Genomic DNA, 20,079 nt, shown 5'->3' on the forward strand with positions numbered 1-20,079 from the left:
ATACCCAATCCTTTCTCTTATTGCAAAATAAATTTTTGCAACCCCATGTTCGACAGTTGTGGTCGAATAAGCATTCAGTGCCGGAGGTAATATTTTGGACGAACAATGTTCAAGATTAGTTCCGGAATTAGTGGAGGCTCAAGCTTGCGTCGATGATTGGACGAAGGCTCAGTATCGACAATAAGAGATAGATCGGAATAATGAATCCGAATTTTTTTACGACGGAGATACCACCACTACCGGTACCGATACCGGTACCGGAACGGGTAGCGACGACTGAGGGTAAAAGAACTACATGGATTTTGATTCTTCTATCCCCAAGAAGATATGTAAGGCGCTTACTGATAATTCATTAAGTTCAAGCCTCATCTCTTTCTTTCTTTTTTTCCCCAAATTTGATTACAATGTACATTTTGATTACATTTTATATTGAATAATTTATTATTTCATAATTTGATAATTCATTATTTTTTTATTTCATAATTTATTTTTTTAATTTTTACCGACCGGTTTCGAACCGGGCCGAAATCGGAATCGGCCCGAAACCGGAACCGCCAAGGGCGATTCCGGTTCAGGTTCATACATGACCACAAATCGGAACCGCCGGTTCCGAACCATGGCCATGTCTTTCCTACGTGACGTTGACGTGGTAAAAACAACGACGTTTTAGTCGATCGCTAATTTTTAATACATTTTTTTAAATTTAGCTTACTTTTAAAACTTAATTAAAATTAAAATTTGTATCAAAAATCAAATTATGATCAAAATGATGCCGTTTTAGCCTTATGTTTTATGTTTTTGGCAAGTCACCGCCACGTAGGAGAGAGAAAATATTAAAAAAAGACACATCCATATTTTTCGTTGGTCAAGTTGGATTGATTGCACAAATTTGATAAATTTTAAGACTTAGTTGCACTTTTTGTAGGTTGTAAGACTCAATTGCACTTTCGTGAAATTTTAGAACTTCCAGTGCACTTATCCAAAAAAATAAAAATAAAAACACCATTAGAAAAAAGAATCAATATAATAAGGAAAAAAAGAATAATTTAGGTTTTTATAAAAAGTGAATTTAAAGTATTGCTGGTTGAGAAATATTTAATTCTAGGGATATGTTCACTAGAAGTCCTAAAACTTGTCATGAAAGTGTAATTGAGTCATAAAACTTGCAAAAAGTGCAATTAAGTCTTACAACTTGTCAAATTGGTTCAATCGAATTCTAAAGTTAATACTACAATTTGACTAACGGAAAATGCTGACATGACTTTTTATTATTTTTTTATCCTACGTGGCGATGACGTGACTTTTATTATTATTTTAATGCTAATTTTATTTAAATTAAAATTTAAAATTAAGCTAAAACTTTTTGAAAAAAAGCCCTCCTCGCCTATCCTCCTTCTCCTCCTCTTTTTTTTTAAGCTTATTTTTTAAATTTAATTTAAATAAAAATAGTATTAAAAGTTAAATTTGGACCAAAACGACGTTGTTCTACTCTTATGTTTCATACTTTAGCCACGTCAGTGCCATGTTAGAATTTTTCGTTAGCAAGTTTAACGGTATTAACTTTAGGACTCGATTAAACCAATTTGACAAGTTTTAGGACGATAAATTTTAGGACTCAATTGTACTTTTGTGAAAGTTTTATGACTTCTAGTGAGCATTCTAGTGAGCATATGCATTAATTCTATAAAAGAATAATATCTATTCTCTCTGTATAAAGGAAACACAAAAAGAGAGATTTAACCTCAAATTTTTCCCGAAAATTTCATGAAAAGGTCATGATGAATGATAATGGTGTAAACGGATGCCAAAAAAAGTAAATCGAAAGTAAACCGAATCTTTAAAATTTCTAAATTATGATTCCTTAAATACTTACACTTTCCAAAATTCAATTGAAAATTTTCGTACGTCTTATTTTACCAAAAACCTTTCTTATTTTTGGTCACAAAGGTCGCCGTTAATTCACAACAATTTATATTCATCTCACAAACTAAACCAAATATCTAGAAAGCTGTCTTTCTTACTATAAAGAGCGAATTCGATATCCATTTCAACCTTAAATTTTCAAGTCGAAATTCTGTGGGTGCCCATGTTCTTTTAATAAGATAAAGTAAAGGAGTACGTTATAAAAAGGGGCAACCTCACAATTTAAATGTCCAATGTTAGTGTTTACAAATCTGACAGTCCTTCGTGCCGGTAGCGGAACATTTGTGAGTTCCCTTCGGGTCATGCTCGGCGGCCGGCTGCCCCCCTTCATGCTCTCAGGCAATGTCGATGCATCGGTCCTTTTGTGAGACCGACCAAACAAGAATTGAAGCACATAGAGAAATGCATGTTCAACATCATATTACAGATCATCCTTTCCAACGGTTTATCCAAAGAAACTCGGATGCTAAACCTCGCAAAGCTACTGCGCTCAGAACCAGTCCGACGAAACTGCCCACTGTTTCACATTTCCATATCAGAGAACTGAACGCCCAACTCTAGGATACGAATCCAGACCGCCACTGACGACATGGCAGCTTTGGAAGGGCAGAACTTGGGATCCTGTGGCTGAAGAGATAAGAACCTTCCGTTGATAAACCAAGGGCCATCTTTGAAGACCCTATTGAGGTCCTCCTCTATTATGGCAAACCGCATAACACAAAAGGTATGCCCCAAATCAATGCACTAAATCTGTACCTCCGGAACCCAGATTTTTGCCAGAATGAAATTCATGTCACTTGGCAACACTGATTTGCCCACAAACCTTTCAATTATTCCAGAAGTCGTAAACCTTTTAATTGGTCCTGATGTCCACTCAAAGGTCCATGGTGTCATTACCCCCGAGAAATAAACGGATGACACTACAACACTTGAAAAGGTACCAAAAATTTAGACCAGTACACACAACAGGGAGTCAAAACTATTTTCAAAATTTTTCTACTCCCTTCACCAGTGCAATACACTCAAACGAAAAGCAAGAAGCATCAACATCGTTAAATAAGCACATCCTTGTGTTGCAAATGACTAATGAGCAGTACTATTCACCATCATCACCCCCTAGAGAAAAAACATACCCCATTCCAATCTTAAACTCTGTTCTTCACAGTGAAAATTCAAGAAATGAAAAAGGAGAAATAAATGTTACAAGCACAACATATGCGAGGAAGGAGATACCAATGAAGCTTCTCATAGGGTATAGTTACTACAAGATACTAGCCAGAGACCAGCTTTATGATTATACAAATGCTGTTTAAGATAATAAGGGGAACCCTTAAGTACTGGGTCGCGTAAATGAGACCTGTAACCTGTCCTTTTAATGATTTTGCCTTGCCGCCTGGAAATTCTTGGAAGCCCCAGCCCCTGGGAGCTAGGAAACGGTCCTCATTCAATATTGCAAGAGCATTGGCAAGAAGCAAAAGGCCTTCGAGTAATGTCCACAAACCCATTCCCTGGAAGAAGCAATTTCCACAATCATTCATGAGCTCTAACAAGTGACCCTTCACTACCTCTTATTAGCATCAATGGGACGAAATTATTAGACTGTTAACGCTTCTTTGGCAGCCTAGGAAGCAAATGGCTCGTGGTGCTATCGGAGATGATGTGTGAAATTAATGGCCAAAAGTACCAAATATACTGAGCAATCTATGCTCGAGAAATATGGCAGCGAAAGCACAGAAGGGTCCAGAAGCAAGGATTGCTCATAAGGAAAAAATTCTGAAAGACGACTCTTGGGCATGACAACAAGCAAGCTCTAGGAGTTCAGTTAGAAAAGCAAGTTCCAGAATGGCACTGATGTACAGTCAGAACAAACAGTGGCAGTGGGTACACAATCATGGGTAATTAGTAAATGCTAACAAAAAGAGGCAATCAAGCTTTGTACGCTCACCAAACAAAACAATTAGAAGGAAAACACAAGTGTCGCTTCATTTTATAAGTTTCTATCTACTAGTTTCAGCAAATCAGCTCCATCCGCATTTCATCTGTAGCAGCTTATTTGCAAGTATACAGTATGAGAGCATGCTCGTTACTCCACCTTTCATCTAAATAGTCAGCTTGAACCATCACTGGCTATGAGCCTATGACACCCTTCTGAACATATAATATGACATGGTTCATGAGACGTGAATATTCGGAAATGTGGAAACATGCCTGCCCACAAATACACAGCTGACATCCACCGGCTTCTTTATTCTAACTCCAAAAAGTAGCACTCGACATTCCTTTTCGCACAGAAGGAAGGAAAATTCAGCTGACAAGGTGATCTTCAACCTTGTAAACTCTAACCACAAGTACCGAAAATACTTACTCAATGGTCACCAGCTCCTTGCCTCAAGGACTGAACATTCTACCTATCCAGTCCAGTCGAACAAGGCAGCTAACATTTGAATCCCATCCCAAATAATATCTGTGGAAAACCCATACTTACCCATGATTATCAATTATCAAAAACCAAGTTTTTTTTTACCACACTTTGCCTAAAACGACAATTACAAACGCCGGGTCGATCAAGAAACTCATGAACCCCATAAAGAATTGAAACAAGCAGATACGAAATTAACCAATACCCACATTCACACAGATCAAACGAAAGACCACACATCTTACCATGCTTCGAATCGAGCTCACAATGAACAGAACTAAAAATCCGATCAATAGAATACCGATTTCAAGAACATCCAATCTAATTGCAATAACAAAAGCAAATTAAACAAACGAAAGATCGCTCGATAAAAGTTTGCGAAACGGAGACTTGCCGGGACTTCTTCTTCTCTCGCTGTAACTGGCCTCGACGCCCACCCTTTTGCCGAAGAGGACCACCGCCGAATCAACCCCTTACGCCGTCAATCGCCCGCCGGAGAACCGCCGACCGCCTACCGCCGCTCTACGAAATCTCCGCCGCCGCCAGGGAAGCGATCTTTCGCTGTTTCGCCTCTTGGTTCCTTCGGGCTTCGGGCAAGGAAGTACTGTGGCTAGATCCATCAGCGAGAAGATTTCAAAATTTCAAGAGGGGCCCGAAAATTATCTCAATTGAGGCCCGTGTTATTAATTTTTTTTCCAAAGACGCTCCTTGTACTATTCATTTTTTCGATAAACGCCCCATACTTTAGAAATCTATCTCAATAGCCTCTTCTAATATATTTGGCAGGGGTAAGCAATCGGGCCGATTCAATTTGTGAACCGAATTAAACCGGCCTTACCCAATAGGTTACAAGCCGGTTCACATATGAACCGATTTGATTTCCAAGTAACATTAACCAGTTTGGTTCGTGATTTTAGGGTAAAATCAAACATGAATCAATTTAAAAGCAAATCTTAGGAGTCTCATAATTGTAAAATTTTGCAAAAAAATAATGAGGGTTGAGCATTCCAACATAATAATAGACTTAGGCTAATTATAAGTTGATTGGTTTGATTCTCAGTTCTAAAAATTGAGAATTGGTTATGACATAATAGATTTTAGGTCTTACTCATTATGCCATCAATCATTCCCAATATTTGAAATGTAAAACTGTAAAATTCATAACAAAAATCTGGGGGGCAAGATGAATGAAAGATTGGCTTAGTATATATACTTGCCAAAAAAAACCTCTTTTTATACAAAGTATCTCATCTTGAAAAAATAAGGAAAATTATTTTCACAAGAAAAAGTTATAAATTGAAATTTTTTTTTGGTACTTACAATTTTCTTACTCCAAAATTTGAATAAAAAGAGGTTTGGAAAACTAAGAATCTGTTTGAAAAATTGTAAAAATGGTGGAAAGAAAATTGGATGGGAAAATTTACAATCGTAAGGTTTATCTTTGTCTTTTCCATTCCCTCGTGTTTTTAAATAAGATTTAATTATCACGAAAAAATTTAAATTAATATATTTGTAATAAATTTACTTTAAATTAATTTTTTTATTATTAAAAATTTCAAATTATTTATAATAAATTTATCCTTCATTAATTTTTATTAAATTAGATTAATATTATGAAAAATTATAAATCGATACATTTGTGAGGAGCGGTGGTAAAATTCCAATGGCGGTCCTGGTAAAAACACTACCCAGCATTCAGCAATCCAGGCAAAGGAATCAGGAAAGTTCATGTCCCAAACAGCCGCCACTGTGCTATGTCTTCGTCTTCCCCCTTGAGCACCGAAAACCTTTCAGTGCGCACCTCACTGCAGTTTCGGAGCACTCTCTGTCGCTCTCTCCCCTGCGCGCCGCGCATAGATACTCGGATTGGACAACTGGGTACTTCCCAAGTTCCCAACTTCAATCGTGGCATGTCCTGTTTCGTTTTCAAGCTTGTCGTGTCATCCCATCACTCGGTGCGTGTGCTTTCGCTCCCTTTTCCGAATCTATGAGGCATGCTGATTCAGTGGTGTGGGAAAGCTCCGTCTTTGTCGAAGATTTCGGAAGAAAGCAGCTTCGTTTTGATCGCTCGGCGACTTTGAGCTATTCATGGGTGTATGTTTACATAGGAATGCACGTTTTACCGGTATCTACTTGCTTCGTCATTCCGCAGTTCTACGAAAGCAACCACCTTTTAGATTGCGTTATGCGGTCTCTTCGGCCGCGCTGGTCGAGGACCATGTGTTTGATGAAATTCCAGAGGTTGAGACTTGGAGACGTGCCGTGACGTGTAGGCACGAAGGTGGAAGCCACGTGTTTGAGGAAATTCCAGAGGCCGAGACTTGGAAATCTGCGGTGATGTATAGGCGCGAAGACAGAAGCCATGTGTTTGATGAAATTCCAGAGGTTGAGACTTGGGAACCTGCCGTGACGTATAGGCACGATGAGAGAAGTAAGTACAGGTTGTTCTCTTTAGTCGGTAGAATGCTAAAGTCTTTGAATTGGGAGGTCGCCTGGAGAATTAGATTCCAGAGAATTGTAAACGAACACGGGTTCAAAGATTCCATTGTCGTCCTTAGGACGATGGTTCATGTTTTTGCGGTCGCGGGCATGCGGCTTGAAGTTTACGCCTTGCTAAGAGATATGGTTTGCTATTTCAAGGAGTCGAATGTGGATATGTTAGGATTGACCGACTTTCTGCTTGATAGGCCGGCTGATGTGGTCGGATTGGCTGTTATTTATAATGCGCTGATAAAGGTCTTCGCAGCCAATTCGATGCTTAAAAATGCCGAAGATCTGTTTTCAGAGGGTACGAAATATGGGCTCGAGCCTGATGTCTACTCAAGCAACTTCCTGCTCAAATGCTTAGTTGAAGCAGATAGAGAGGTTTTTGCTAAAAAATTATTTGACATCATGAAAAAGCGTGGGCCAGCACCTAATGCAAGGACCTACACAATTATGCTGAACTCTCTTTGTAAACTAAATCTCAGTGATGATGTATTCCTCAGCCACGCTTCAGCAATCCTGGAAGAAATGGAGAAAAGTGGGATAAGCCGCACCGTTGTAACATATGGTACATTCATACGTGGACTTTGTAAAGTTGGTGCCATTGGGGTCGCTTTGGATTTGTTACGGACATTACAGAAGGTTGACCTACCTTTAAATGATTATTGTTTTAATGCTGTTATTCATGGTTTTTGCCATAAAGGCCAGTTGTCAGAGGCACTGGAAGTACTGGAGGAGATGCGGAACTATGGTGTATTTCCAGATGTCTATAGCTATGGCATTTTAATTGATGGGTTCAGCAAGAAGGGGGATGTTGAGAAAAGTCTAAGTCTGTTTCACGAGATGGAAGTTTCCAACATTAAACCTACAATAGTTAGCTATAGCTCGCTTTGTCATGGTCTATGTAAGGCAGGTTTGATGGAATTGTCACATGGTTTTTTCCGAGATATTGGGTATCGTGGCTATGAGTATGACAGTATTGCTTATGACATCTTAATCGATGGTTTCGTAAATCAGGGTCATGTCGGTTCTGCCAACAGACTTTTTCAAGAGATGATTAATCATAATGTTCATCCCTGTGCTTCCACCTTTACAAATATTATTCGCGGATTTTGCCAATATTGCAGAGAAGGAAATTCTGAAGAAGCTTTGAAACTGGATCAGGACATATTTCGCACCTCTTATATGTATACTACAGCTATAAACAGACTCTGCAAGGAGGGAAAACCAGAAAAGGCATGGGAGCTCCTCGCTCCAATGCTTAAGAAAAATATTTTCCCAGATGTTGTTATGTGTAGTATTCTTATGGACGGTTTTGCAAAGAACTCAAAGTTGAATGAAGCTCGAAAGTTGTATGGGAAAATGCTAAAAGCTGGGATCATGCCTGACGTGGTCACGAATACCATTCTTATTACCATTTTGTTTCGTGAGGGACATGTGGATGAAGCTTATATTTTGTTCATGGAGATGATAAAAAAGGGTTTGCGTCCCGATGCTATATGCTACACATCTATCATAGCTGGCTTCTGTAGACTTGGGGAAATTAAGATAGCTTGGGTATTATTCAAGCAAATGTTAAAAAAAGAAGTTCTTCCTAGCGTTTTTACTTTTACCTGTCTGATTGATGGATTCTTCAAGCAAGGACGCGTGGACTTGGCTGAGCGGTTGTTTCAAGAGATGAAAGATCAAAGAGTTGATCCTGATGTGGCAACATACAATGTCCTTGTAGCTGCCTATCACAGAACTGGCAATATCAAGAAAAAGGAAGAGATGCTTCTTGAAATGCAGAAGAATGGGTTAGAAACCGTGGAGTGGATGAGAGAGTAATTTGATAAGCCCTAGAAGGTGAGTCATTCATACTCATATTCAGTTATTATTTTTCTAGTGTCTTCAATTTCTGTATAGTTCGTGACTTTTTCAAAATTAGTGGCATTTGAAAAGGGCGTCTTGATGAGAATCAATCAACTTGGAGTCGAATGTATTTAGGATATGCATCGAAAGCCTTGGTCTCGATGCTCTAAATCTTTGTTGATTTCATGCTGTAAATGTTAATGCCGTAGGACAGCCGATGTTGATATTACCGAAGTCTTACTGGTTTATTGAGGCTGCTTCACGACATCTGTAAGAACATGTTTGTGTATGCATGTTGTGGAGTGGCCATCAAGTTCACTTACATGGGGTCTACGGGAGTGTGCATGTGTGTATGCATGGGCTGTATGGATCCACCGAGACGCACCTTTTGCATGTAAGTGCATATTTACGTGTACGCATCCTTAACTGTAATTGCTAGAGTGGAGTGGATGAGCTCACTTTTCTTCACACGAACATTATTGTTCAACATCTGCATATGAATGCTTTTTCATGTATGCTGCTGACATGGTTGTGCTGCATTTGTTTGTAAGCTCTAATCCAGCATGAGGTGCTCGGTAATGATGTAATCAAACACTAGTTGCTTGTTTGACTGGGGCAGGGGAATTTTAGACGGAGAATTCAGCTGGATTGTATCATGATGGAAAGAGGACAGTAATTGCACTTATAATGGAAAAAAAATTTCATAATATTTTAGAAACACCGATTTGCAGAATCTGATATGGCAGGAAAGAAATTTATGCGAGATAATAAATCTACACGAACATTCTATAGTATTACATATTTGGCAAAGCAAGGTGAGACTGCTATGTAACGAACATGTCGAACACATATTTGCCAGTTACTAAAAAAGTCCATGTTTACCAGTTATTGGGGGACTGAAAGAATCAGAATAGTCTGTTGACCAGAAACTTACCAGGCGAGGCTCAGAGCTGGTGGTTCTCTTCAACTCTCCAGTTTTAACGTGGTGGGTGTTATTTGTCCATATGTACAGACATATACTTTCCTGCAATAGGCTAGCTTTGCAAAGTGCTATTCTATTTGGAAAGGAACAGGTTATCTCAGTTGATTCTTTGTACATATTCTCCTCTCTCTCCTTGTCTTTTGTTCTCACCCCAACACACACACACACACACACACACACACACACACACACACGTACGGGAAGGAAAAGAAAAAGATTCAGTCGAGTAGTCAGGAAGCTCTATATACCATAGTCATGCATTAATACATGCAATTCCGCTGTCAATTGAATTTGTGACATGATAGACAGGATTTCTCTGGTTAAATAGTGTATCGCTTTTGGTTCTTTTTCTCTTTTGGCAGGCCAATAAAATAAAGGAAAAAGCTAGAAAGTCCTTGTTGAAGCACCTGAACATGTCCAGCTGTCCCAATCATTTCTTGGGGTACTCCGGGCTTTCCTCATTCTTTTGACATTTTTTGGCATCTAATCTTGTTCTCTTAGGCCAGCGCTAATGCCGATTATCTGCTTTTTTAATGCATGCAGAGCTTAGTTTCCATGTAGACAGGTGTCATTGCCCAAAAGAATGATCCATCGGAGAGCTTGGTTTAGAAGTTCATTATGTTCAACGCTGATACCTCCAATACTGCAGGTACGGAAGAGGAAGAGGAACCATCTAGCATCCTTTTGGAGGTATAAATATCTTGTCTGCTAAAGAAGCCTTGAATTTGTTGCTTTAAGAGATTGCGAAAAGGCTCTCTCATTTTTAAAGTTTTGGTGTATAAATATGTGGAATTTTGAAAAGTGAAAGCAATAGAATACTTCCGGATATCCTGTTTTCCATTTTTTTCTGAAAAACTTTGCTTGTCACTGGAAATTGTCTTATTCAATTTAGCTACTCTGCAGTTTTACCGAGGCACGGTAGCACAAGCAACAACTTTAGTCATAGAATAGCGTTGAAAGTCAAAAACATAGAAGTGTTTGGTTATTAAATATCCAATATTTTCAACTTGCCAAACAATTGTTGCCATGTTGGCTACACTCCTTTGCAAACCATGATAGGCATACATCATTCAGAATTTGGATACTCCTATGACTGGATCACCAAAATCGGTGATCCAGGCAACTCCATCACATCCTTAATTAAAGTATACCAATTTAATCTAATGTTCATAATTTATTTGAGAACACGACATTGTTCCTTCTTGACCTAATTTAGACTTTTGGATGCATAGAAAGAAAGGGTATCGATTTACCTTAATTAATTAGGTTTTTGTTAACAAGTGCTCCAGGGAACTTGTTAACCATACTTAATAAGGAAATGTTTGCATTTTCAATGCACCGACTACACATAACACGAGAAATATGATGCATTGAAACTGATGACCTTTCTTTATTGAGGTGTTTATTAAGTGTCTTGGGCATTTGTTAACAAAATTCAACTATTTACGTTCAGTGTTGCACCTCACGTGTAATTCAAAGCAAATATAACTACAGCAAATGAACAATTTGCCATGATACATATAATATGCTCCCCCGAGTTCTTCAAAACATACCCCATTCTAAGTTAATGACCTGGCTAAGCTTACCTGTTACATATCACTTTCATGACAAGTGACAAACCCCTTCCCTGTCGGATCCCGGATAACGTCCCGTACGAGACCACGATCTAGGTGTTATTGTGCCAGACATACGTCTTATCTAAAATAGAGCTTATGTTTGTTCAATTACTTGAAAAAGCAAGAAAGAACTTTGAAACATTGTGCCAGACATACCTCATAACATAATAGTCGCTCTGTTGATGTAGTATTGTCAACTTCGACATGTGATCTGCTTTCTCTTCCTCTCACTCAAGACTTACTCATGCATGCATGCTCAAGTGTGCATACTGGTGATGTTTTTGGTCTAAGTGTAAAAACTTTTAGTTTGTGTCTATACCCTATATGTTTGTCATTTTCTCTATGCTTTGACTCCCCTGCGTCCAATTGCCATTCGACACCTTAAATTTACTGCTTTTAGACATCATTTATACATCATACCACCAATTCAACTAAACATTCCTGGATGTTTAAATAGATCTGTTTTACTATTTGACAGTGTTCTTATTTGAAGTATCAATGTCACCTTTGGAGCTGTTGGTTGTTGGTAATACATTTGGAAGCAGGATCCTGATATGCAGATCTGCTTTTTTCAAAATTAGCCTTTTGTTGTTTGTTGGTCTGCTTAACCCAGCTATGCCCAAATACATGCCACACTTGAAGTTGAATACGTATCTACTATAGAAGAAAATGAGTGTGTACGATGTATGAAGACTGAAAGCTTGCATGGCTGAGGTTTTTGTTGTGTTTTTTCCCTCCTTTTGTTATAGTTAAACTAGCAGAAAGGCTTGTGATAAGCCAGCGGTCTGTTAATTCTCCTTTTTGGTTTGTTAATTTGCTTTCCAATTTCTTGCAGCTGCTTGATTTAGCGAGGGATGCCGATACCATATGGAAGGCTCACGACAGACATCTCAAGCTCTTCTTTAAACAGTAGGATTGCTTCAGAGTTAAAAAAGCGTCATGTGGCGGTGTTCTTTTCTAGTTTCAGACAGTCTAAGATAATCAAATGGGATGCTTCTGCTCCTTCACCGGTCCAATCGTCATGCATATCCAGTGTTCCGAACCTGCTGTGGACAGCTGGCTATGGTTTTCCAACAGCCATAAACCCAAGCACTGGTGCCGCAGGGGAATCCTGGCTTCACCCGTCAGACGGTAATTGTTTGTACACGGATACATGAACAGAGCAACATGTGTTGGCACATTCTTTAGGCGTATGGTCTTTCATTAGGGCCTCGTTGTTGTTAGTTTCTTAGGGCCTCGTCAAGAGTCATGGACTTGTCTGACCTTGTGATTATCGATGTGGTTGGGCGAGGGGGATTGCAATACCCGATAGGCATTCGTCGGTTGCCAACTGCCGACCCCAACAACAGTACGTGATATATGCTTTGTCAAATACAAATACGCATACAAGATAAATGTATATGCATTTACAAACACACCGCCAAACTCGTACCAGTGTGATTATATTGGTATTTACTCCGAGTCTTGAATGTGTGTATGCCCTTTGATATCTTTCAATTCATCTGGAGTCGCTTCCCTTTGTTCGGTGGCAAAAATTCTTGATGGATTCAGGGGAGTGACTGACAGTAATGGGGATGTTCACGGGCCCTTTTAGGACATGGACATGTTATCATACACTATTGAGAAGGTTGCAGAGAACCAAAAGCCACGAGAACTTTGAGTCTCTATATGCTTGACCTGAAAAACCGACGGTCTCATTGGAGTTCATTTAAACACAGGAACGGAGGAGGGATTGTCAGCGTCAAGGGGAGAGAACGAGAGCGAGTGCCCGTTCTTAATCAGGATCGGCCTTCACGACGGTGAGTGTACTCCTGCCGGCTTTTTCTACCTTTCCGACACTAATTTTCAGCTGATGTTGCGAGTCCGGTTTGCCTTTTCGAGTTGTGGATGGAAGGCGCTGGACTTGATTCGGAGTTCCTAGTTCTATGAAGGCGAAAGTCACTTGCAGTTGCGGTTCATCAAAATCACCGGGCAGCAGCAGCAGCAGAAGTAGCAGCAGTCCGTATGCAAGGTAAAAGTAGCATTTTCTGTCAACGGACCGTGCGTTGTTGGTTCTGGGCTTGGTCTTGGGCTTGGGCTTTCCGACGCAACTCGATCGATGGCCCAAGAATCCCTAAAGCCCGGCCCGGTAAAGCCCACGGAAAATAATGAAAACAAAAGGACGAAATTTTTTTTTAAAAAATAAAATAAAACTATCGTCAACCCTTCTTCTTCGTGACAGAGGGGCGCAACCGGCTCGTGCCCGTGTGGGCTCCGTCTTCCGCCGTACAAAATTACTCTTCTCTCCCTCTAACCCTTTCCCCCCTCTCTCTCTCTGTCTCTCTCTCTCTCTTTCTCTCTCTAGCTTCACGTCCGTCCATGGCGCGCGCGCCCTAATCCCCGCAGAACCCTAGAAATCGGCCCTCTCGTACTCCATCCCCCCGACCTTTTCACCTCTGCTCCGCCGATGGACGGGACCAGCGACGACGGAGGAGGCGCCAAGCAGAACCCCCCGCCCGCGCCCGCGCCGATGTCGAGCGCCAGCGCGCCGCCGCCGTTCCTCAGCAAGACGTACGACATGGTGGACGACCCCGGGACGGACTCGATCGTGTCGTGGAGCCCCACGAACAACAGCTTCGTGGTGTGGAAGCCGCCGGAGTTCGCTAGGGATTTGCTGCCCAAGTATTTCAAGCACAACAACTTCTCGAGCTTCGTTCGCCAGCTGAACACTTACGTAAGCGACCTCCATCTCTTTTCCCTCTCTCTTCTTTCTTTCCCATCTTTCGTTTATCGCGTTGATTGGAATTTGGCTTTGGTGTTTTCGTCTACGTCGATGCGAGACTTTTGAGGATAGGCGTGAAGATAGGCGTCTGTAAAGGGATTGGGGATTGTCTAGAACCGGATTTGTTTTAGATTGAATGGTTGAAAGTTTGCTCCTTTGCTGAGGTTTATATTTGATTTAAGTCGAAGGTAAGGGGTCTTTGCGGTGGCAAGTCACCACTATGCATCTCCTCGGAATCTATCCTGCTCTTTGGTTGAAGCGGGCATTTAAGCCGGGAAACTAATGATTACAAAATCTGGGCAAAGATAGGCCTACTTTTGGTTTAGCTTGAAGAATTGAATATCTATGCTGGTCTAAGGTTCTCGCTGAGCGACAATACTGTGGTTACGAGACGCAGCCATACACATTTGTTTCCTAAGCCTGATCTTGCAGATAAATGGTCTAATTTTCAGTAAATATGATAGTTGATGTCAATAACCAAACTAGTGGGAATTGCTGACAGACGACCAGTGCAATTTTGTTTGCAACTGCTAACCTGTGATAGATTGAGGAAGCAGTTTGGTGCAATGATCTATTTCAAAGTCACGAAATGAATGATCACGGGCACGGGACCTCAGTTCACGGGTGCAAATCACGGCGGTTTTCGGCTTTTAACTCCCAGCCGCATTGCCATAGCCTATCCATAATCCCTTCAGTACACGACCTACGGGTTGGGTCATAGCTAAAAGGGATGAAATTCTTTCTCCTATTACATTCTTTTGAATGCCCTTTTGAATATATTTCTCATTTATTTAGTGTAAATGCCATATTTGTATATGAGATATACTTTGATTTCTGTTTTTTTTTTTTTCTTGTTGACGAATGTCCTTGGGCACTCATTGGACATACTTAATGCTGATAAAGGCTCAACCAAATTACCTTTGCATTGACCCACTTGAGAGACTTTGAATACATTGTTGGAAATTAAACCGGGTATATCACATCCGTCAATTTTGTGGGTCTCACATGTATTCCACAAAGTGGATGACTGTGATAGACTCGGTTCACTCAACCCGGAGCCATTTCACCACTTAGCATCACACAATTGGTGCCATCAAGGATGGCATTAGCTACTTCGGTGGCTTCAACTCTCATCAACCGGGTGAATCCGTCTGGGTGAGTTAATTTATGCCAAGTCCTACCGGGTAAATCACATCCGGTAATGAGTTGAAGAAGAAGAAGAGAAAAGGGCAAGAATGTGGATAAAAGCAGGGGTCGGAAGGGTAGGCTTATGGCCTTAGAAACGGTGGCGCATAGGTGAATGGCAGGGAACGGGTATCGTGTAGGGTGTAGGCGCTTGTTTGTGGACAGAAGGCTTTGTGTACGTATGTTGGGCAGAATATGGTTGAGGTATCGAAAAATCGTCGCGGGATGCTAATACTCCCATGCATAATGGAACCATGGGACCTAAGATCTATAATTTTCATAGACCAATTTCGGGGATGACATTGCAATTGTGTAGAATTCTAAGGTCCAAAGTTTCACATTGTTTTCTTTTCCCTTTACCAGAATTATCAAAAGTTGGTGTAGCATATTGAAGACATTATTTAGGCATATGGTTACTATTGATTAAAAACGGACATCTCAACTATCCTTTCTCATCCTGGGCATGACTGGATAATCCGAAGGAACACGCAAAAAGAAACAGTCAATCAATGGATTCATGGTAAAATCCCTCTATGAGATGATGCATTTTTATTACAATTTTTTTTGGGTGTTATGCAATAGATTGAGGAAGCAGTTTGGTGAAATGACCTGCTATATGTCTGGTGGAGGTGGGTCAACTGATAAGTAATTGCTTCATGCATCTAAGGCTTGGTTTGCGATATACCATTTTTCAGTGAAGTCTCTTTATTACTAGTATGTTTTGTAAGGAAGATCGAGGTTTGTGGGTGAATAAGTTTGCAAGTGGAATCCTTGCTGCTCAACCTACTTTTATGAGGATTTCGATGAGCTTTCTGGTTTCTTCATGAAGAAATTTTTTTGGATTATTAGCCACCTGGTCTTCCAGACTGCCGATTTGTTTATGGTGCCAACTTATTTTACTTTTTCATGAAGTTGGCGAAGCCCAGGGGCTGCTTGAAAGTTGAAACCTGTGTACTGTCTCCTATTGATGGAGCTGTGACTCTAGCCAAGTCATTTTCCAGTAAGATTGTTTTTGTTCTTCATATTCATGTGTTGCCCATGCGCTTTTATGTGAGTCAATACCTTTTCTTTTAAATTTATTTTGATGATGATTATGTTTTGCAAGCCAATTTCCAGCCATTTTGGCAGATGGTCATGCTCTTATTTTGCGGTGGATTTTTGAAACTTGTGGCCGGTGTCTGTGTCATAATGTGGACAGTAGACATGCTCTGTCCTGTAAATTCTGACCGAAATAAGTCATCTGCTTTGTCTTGTAAAACCCATATTTTGTCTTGTAAAACAAAGGGAGAGGAAAATAAGAAAGATCGTAAACCTAGCATCTGGGCAAGTTCTTTTGCATTGGCAGTCATGTGACTAAGAGCATGTGTCTGGGTAAACCTTTTAAGGAAATGAGGATCATTCTCAAATTCAGTTTTACTAGGGATCAGCATTTGTTGAAATTTAGATTTGTGCGGGTTATCTTCTGTCAGCTACTGTTCTTTCTACATTAAAATTGCGCAGAGAGCTGTCAGCATGAGCAAAATTTATCCATCCTTCCAATATGTGTGATGTCGACGGCTATAATTTTTTTCATTTGCTATTGGCCCTACAGGGTTTTCGGAAAGTTGATCCAGATCGCTGGGAATTTGCGAATGAGGGTTTTCTGAGGGGTCAGAAACACCTTCTAAAGAGTATAAGTAGACGAAAACCTGCCCATGGACAGGGCAGTCAACAGCCGCAGCAACCACCTGGACAGAGTTCTTCAGTAGGGGCATGTGTAGAGGTTGGCAAGTTTGGGCTTGAGGAAGAAGTTGAGAGGCTCAAAAGGGACAAGAATGTGCTCATGCAAGAGCTTGTGAGGTTGAGGCAGCAGCAGCAGACCACTGACAGCCAACTGCAAACTATGGTCCAACGACTCCATGGGATGGAACAGCGACAGCAGCAGATGATGTCATTCCTAGCAAAAGCTGTGCAGAGCCCAGGTTTCTTTGCTCAGTTTGTACAGCAACAAAATGAGAGCAACAGGCGCATCTCTGAAGCGAATAAGAAACGGAGACTAAGGCGAGATGGCTTATCTGAGAATGAGCATACTGCTGCTTCTGATGGACAGATTGTTAAGTACCAGCCTCCATTAAAAGAGGCTGCTAAAGCATTATTCAGGCAGATGATGAAAGCAGAAGCTCCTCAGCGGGAGTCTTTTGATGATAGTCCAGATAGTTTTCTACTCGGTGATGGTTCATCTTTGTCCAGTGGCATGGACAGTAGGACATCGAGTCGCATCTCTGGAGTTACTCTTCAAGAGGTCCCACCAACTTCTAGCCAGCTTCCTGAGATTCCGCCAGCTTCGGGAGTCTCAGCAAATGATCCCTCATATGCCATTTCTGAACTACAGTGTCCTCCACAGGGTACTACTCAGGTCACTACTAACCAGTTTCCGTATATGGGTATGCTCGCAGGAACACAGGAGGCTGAAGCAGTCTCCATTAATCAGGCAGATACCATTATGCCTGGGATCTCTCAAACACAAGACATGGTGCTGGAGGATATTGCTAATATATCCAGAGATGACTACATGGGAGCAGATCTGCATAATGGTGATTACATGGATCCTGGATCATTTGTTAATGGGTCGATGCCCATAGAGATCGATAGCCTTTCCCCTGATCCCGATATCGATGCTTTGTTAGAGAATTCCTCCTTCTGGGATGATCTTCTTGTGCAGAGCCCTATCCCGGAGGAGGGTGAATCAACTTCAGCAGAAGCTAATTCGGGGGATAACGATGTGCAGCCGATGGAGAATGGATGGGACAAAGCCGAGCACGTGCATCAGCTTACTGAACAGATGGGCCTCCTCACATCTGATAACAAGGGGATTTGACCTTATACAAATTTTTACAGTCTGTTCCCACCATGGCTCAGAACGAAAGATTAACCGTGGGTGAGAGGGCCTCATTTTGGCCTTCCCCAAGAGCATATCACGGCCTCCGAGTGTTCATCCGTATACCGGCCTTTTCTGAAAGTAACAGGCCCCAAACTCTGCACATCTTTTTTATACTGAGCTCCCGGTGGAATAAGGGGCCATAAGTCGGATAGCTTTGTTAAGGGGTACCACTACTTCAGTTTAGTCGGCTCTTAGATGGAAAGAATAGTAAGGATGGACTTTTGCCGAGCTAAAGCATTAGTATTGTATAATTTGTTAATTTGTTAAGCTGGTGAAAACCCTTCTCTAGTTGTATGTGCTGTTAGACTTAAGTCCACGAATTTTTCGCCCCGATGGATTTTTAACACTAACTGCCTTTAGAAATTCTGAGATTTTTTTTCCGTCCCTTCAATCTTTCCCACGAGTCATACTAAAATGGTGTTCTTTCTTTAAGAGGGATTTCAATTTGAAGGCACGATCTGTTACTTTTCAGCTTAATTATGCATTAAAGACTAGGTTAAGCGACATATATGTCTGTCAATTCTGAAAAGTAGGAGAGCTATTCGCATAAACTCTTCCTCACAAAGAAACAAGACGACGCGCTTGTGCATTATAATAGGCCATATATAACCTACAAGGGGGGAGACTAGATGCGCATTTTTAACGATATCCATAAAAATTGACGACTCTGTTATCAGGAAACAAGCTACGAATACAAGCAGCCAAACTCCACGGTGCGCTCCGTGAAAACTCCCCAAAACTAATTGCACTCATAGCCACAAAAAGCTCACCTGCCCTTGAATTTGGGGATGGTAACAGCCACTTGTCAGATCTTTGTTGTTGGAAAACAACCACATACGTGTCTTAACCCATGTTTATAAACCCATAAACTTCATTCTTCACGTAATACACAAGGCACCAAGAAGCATTGAAGCTATTCCTGTCTCCACAAATGCTAGTAGCTGATCTTTGGCAACCTGCCAAGTTACCAGCATTGTCCTTCAGTCCTTCGATGTCGAAAACTTCTCTTAGGGTGCGTTTGTTTCAAGAAAAGTGTTTTCCGAGAATCCGTTTTCCGAACTTTCACCCGTTTGGTTCGCCGAAAATGATTAGTTAACCGAAAACACTTTCCGGTCAAGGAAAACATTTATGTATAAAATTAGGAAAATGAATTTCCTAAACTAAGAAGGTGAAAACACTTTCCGGAATTACTTCCCTTTACTTTTTAAATATTTTATTCTTTTCTTTCTTTTCTTTTCTTTATTTTTTTCTTTTTCTTTTTTATTTTTAAAAATTCAAATTTTTTTTTTGCCCGAGATAAAATCATGGGATTGAAATTATTTTCCAAATGAGATCCAAATACCAGAAAATGTTTTCGATCACATATAACCAAACAAAAGAAAACTAACTATTTTCTTGGAAAATGAATTTCTGGAAAACATTTTCGAAAAATGTAACTTTTATTTTACTGAAAGCGTAACGTTTTTGAAAAATATTTTCCAGAAAATCATTTTCCAGAAAAATATAGTTGTGATATGTAATCGAAAACGTTTTCTGATATTTGGATCTCATTTGGAAAATGATTTCAATCCCATGATTTTATCTCGGGCAAAAAAAAACTTCATTTTTTAATTTTTTTAAAAAAAAGAGAAAAAGAAATAGAAAAAAAAGAATAAAACATTAAAAAAGTCAAGGGAAATAATTCCGGAAGTGTTTTCACCTTCTTAGATTAAGGAATTTACTTTCCTAATTTTATACATAAATATTTTTCTTGACCGGAAAGTATTTTCCGTTGACTTATCATTTTCGGTGAACCAAACTTGTGAAAGTCCGAAAAACGAATTCCCAGAAAACACTTTCCCCGAAACAAACACACCCTTAGTTAGAGAAATTGACTGGACTAGCATATTAAAATTCTTAGATATGAAGACTCCTCAAGATTAATTAATAGTTCTATAT

General features: G+C 40.2%; 3 protein-coding genes across 13 annotated transcripts; 2 read left to right on the forward strand and 1 right to left on the reverse strand.

Moving 5' to 3' along the window:
- Positions 1-3,040: 3,040 nt before the first annotated feature.
- Positions 3,041-4,964, reverse strand: LOC115685461 (uncharacterized). Its single transcript, XM_030610544.2, has 2 exons — positions 4,737-4,964; positions 3,041-3,431 (listed from the first exon to the last, which is right to left on the reverse strand). Exon 2 carries the CDS (start codon positions 3,426-3,428, stop codon positions 3,195-3,197), a length of 234 nt encoding a protein of 77 aa, XP_030466404.1. The 5' UTR covers positions 3,429-3,431; positions 4,737-4,964; the 3' UTR covers positions 3,041-3,194.
- A 1,103-nt stretch (positions 4,965-6,067) lies between these two features.
- Positions 6,068-12,734, forward strand: LOC115685400 (pentatricopeptide repeat-containing protein At1g63130, mitochondrial-like). 10 transcript variants are annotated; one of them, XM_056304529.1, is made up of 6 exons: positions 6,068-9,071; positions 9,424-9,492; positions 9,563-9,662; positions 10,022-10,101; positions 10,203-10,349; positions 12,111-12,734. In XM_056304529.1, exon 1 carries the CDS (start codon positions 6,431-6,433, stop codon positions 8,651-8,653), a length of 2,223 nt encoding a protein of 740 aa, XP_056160504.1. In that variant the 5' UTR covers positions 6,068-6,430; the 3' UTR covers positions 8,654-9,071; positions 9,424-9,492; positions 9,563-9,662; positions 10,022-10,101; positions 10,203-10,349; positions 12,111-12,734. The 10 variants fall into 10 exon arrangements, with proteins under 10 accessions (XP_056160504.1, XP_056160510.1, XP_056160502.1 ...); XM_056304535.1 differs by having other exon boundaries at positions 6,068-8,671; XM_056304527.1 differs by having other exon boundaries at positions 9,424-9,662.
- Positions 12,735-13,585: 851 nt separating this feature from the next.
- LOC115685404 (heat shock factor protein HSF8) lies at positions 13,586-18,429 on the forward strand. 2 transcript variants are annotated; one of them, XM_030610483.2, is made up of 3 exons: positions 13,853-13,988; positions 15,585-15,741; positions 16,813-18,429. In XM_030610483.2, exons 2-3 carry the CDS (start codon positions 15,739-15,741, stop codon positions 18,076-18,078), a joined length of 1,269 nt encoding a protein of 422 aa, XP_030466343.1. In that variant the 5' UTR covers positions 13,853-13,988; positions 15,585-15,738; the 3' UTR covers positions 18,079-18,429. The 2 variants fall into 2 exon arrangements, with proteins under 2 accessions (XP_030466342.1, XP_030466343.1); XM_030610482.2 differs by lacking the exon at positions 15,585-15,741 and having other exon boundaries at positions 13,586-13,988.
- The last annotated feature ends 1,650 nt before the right edge of the window (positions 18,430-20,079 follow it).

The sequence above is a fragment of the Syzygium oleosum genome, unplaced genomic scaffold, assembly GCF_021117445.2.
Source record: "Syzygium oleosum isolate NSW1041296 unplaced genomic scaffold, Sole_v2.1 Sole_v2.32, whole genome shotgun sequence".
NCBI classification, from domain to species: domain Eukaryota; kingdom Viridiplantae; phylum Streptophyta; class Magnoliopsida; order Myrtales; family Myrtaceae; genus Syzygium; species Syzygium oleosum.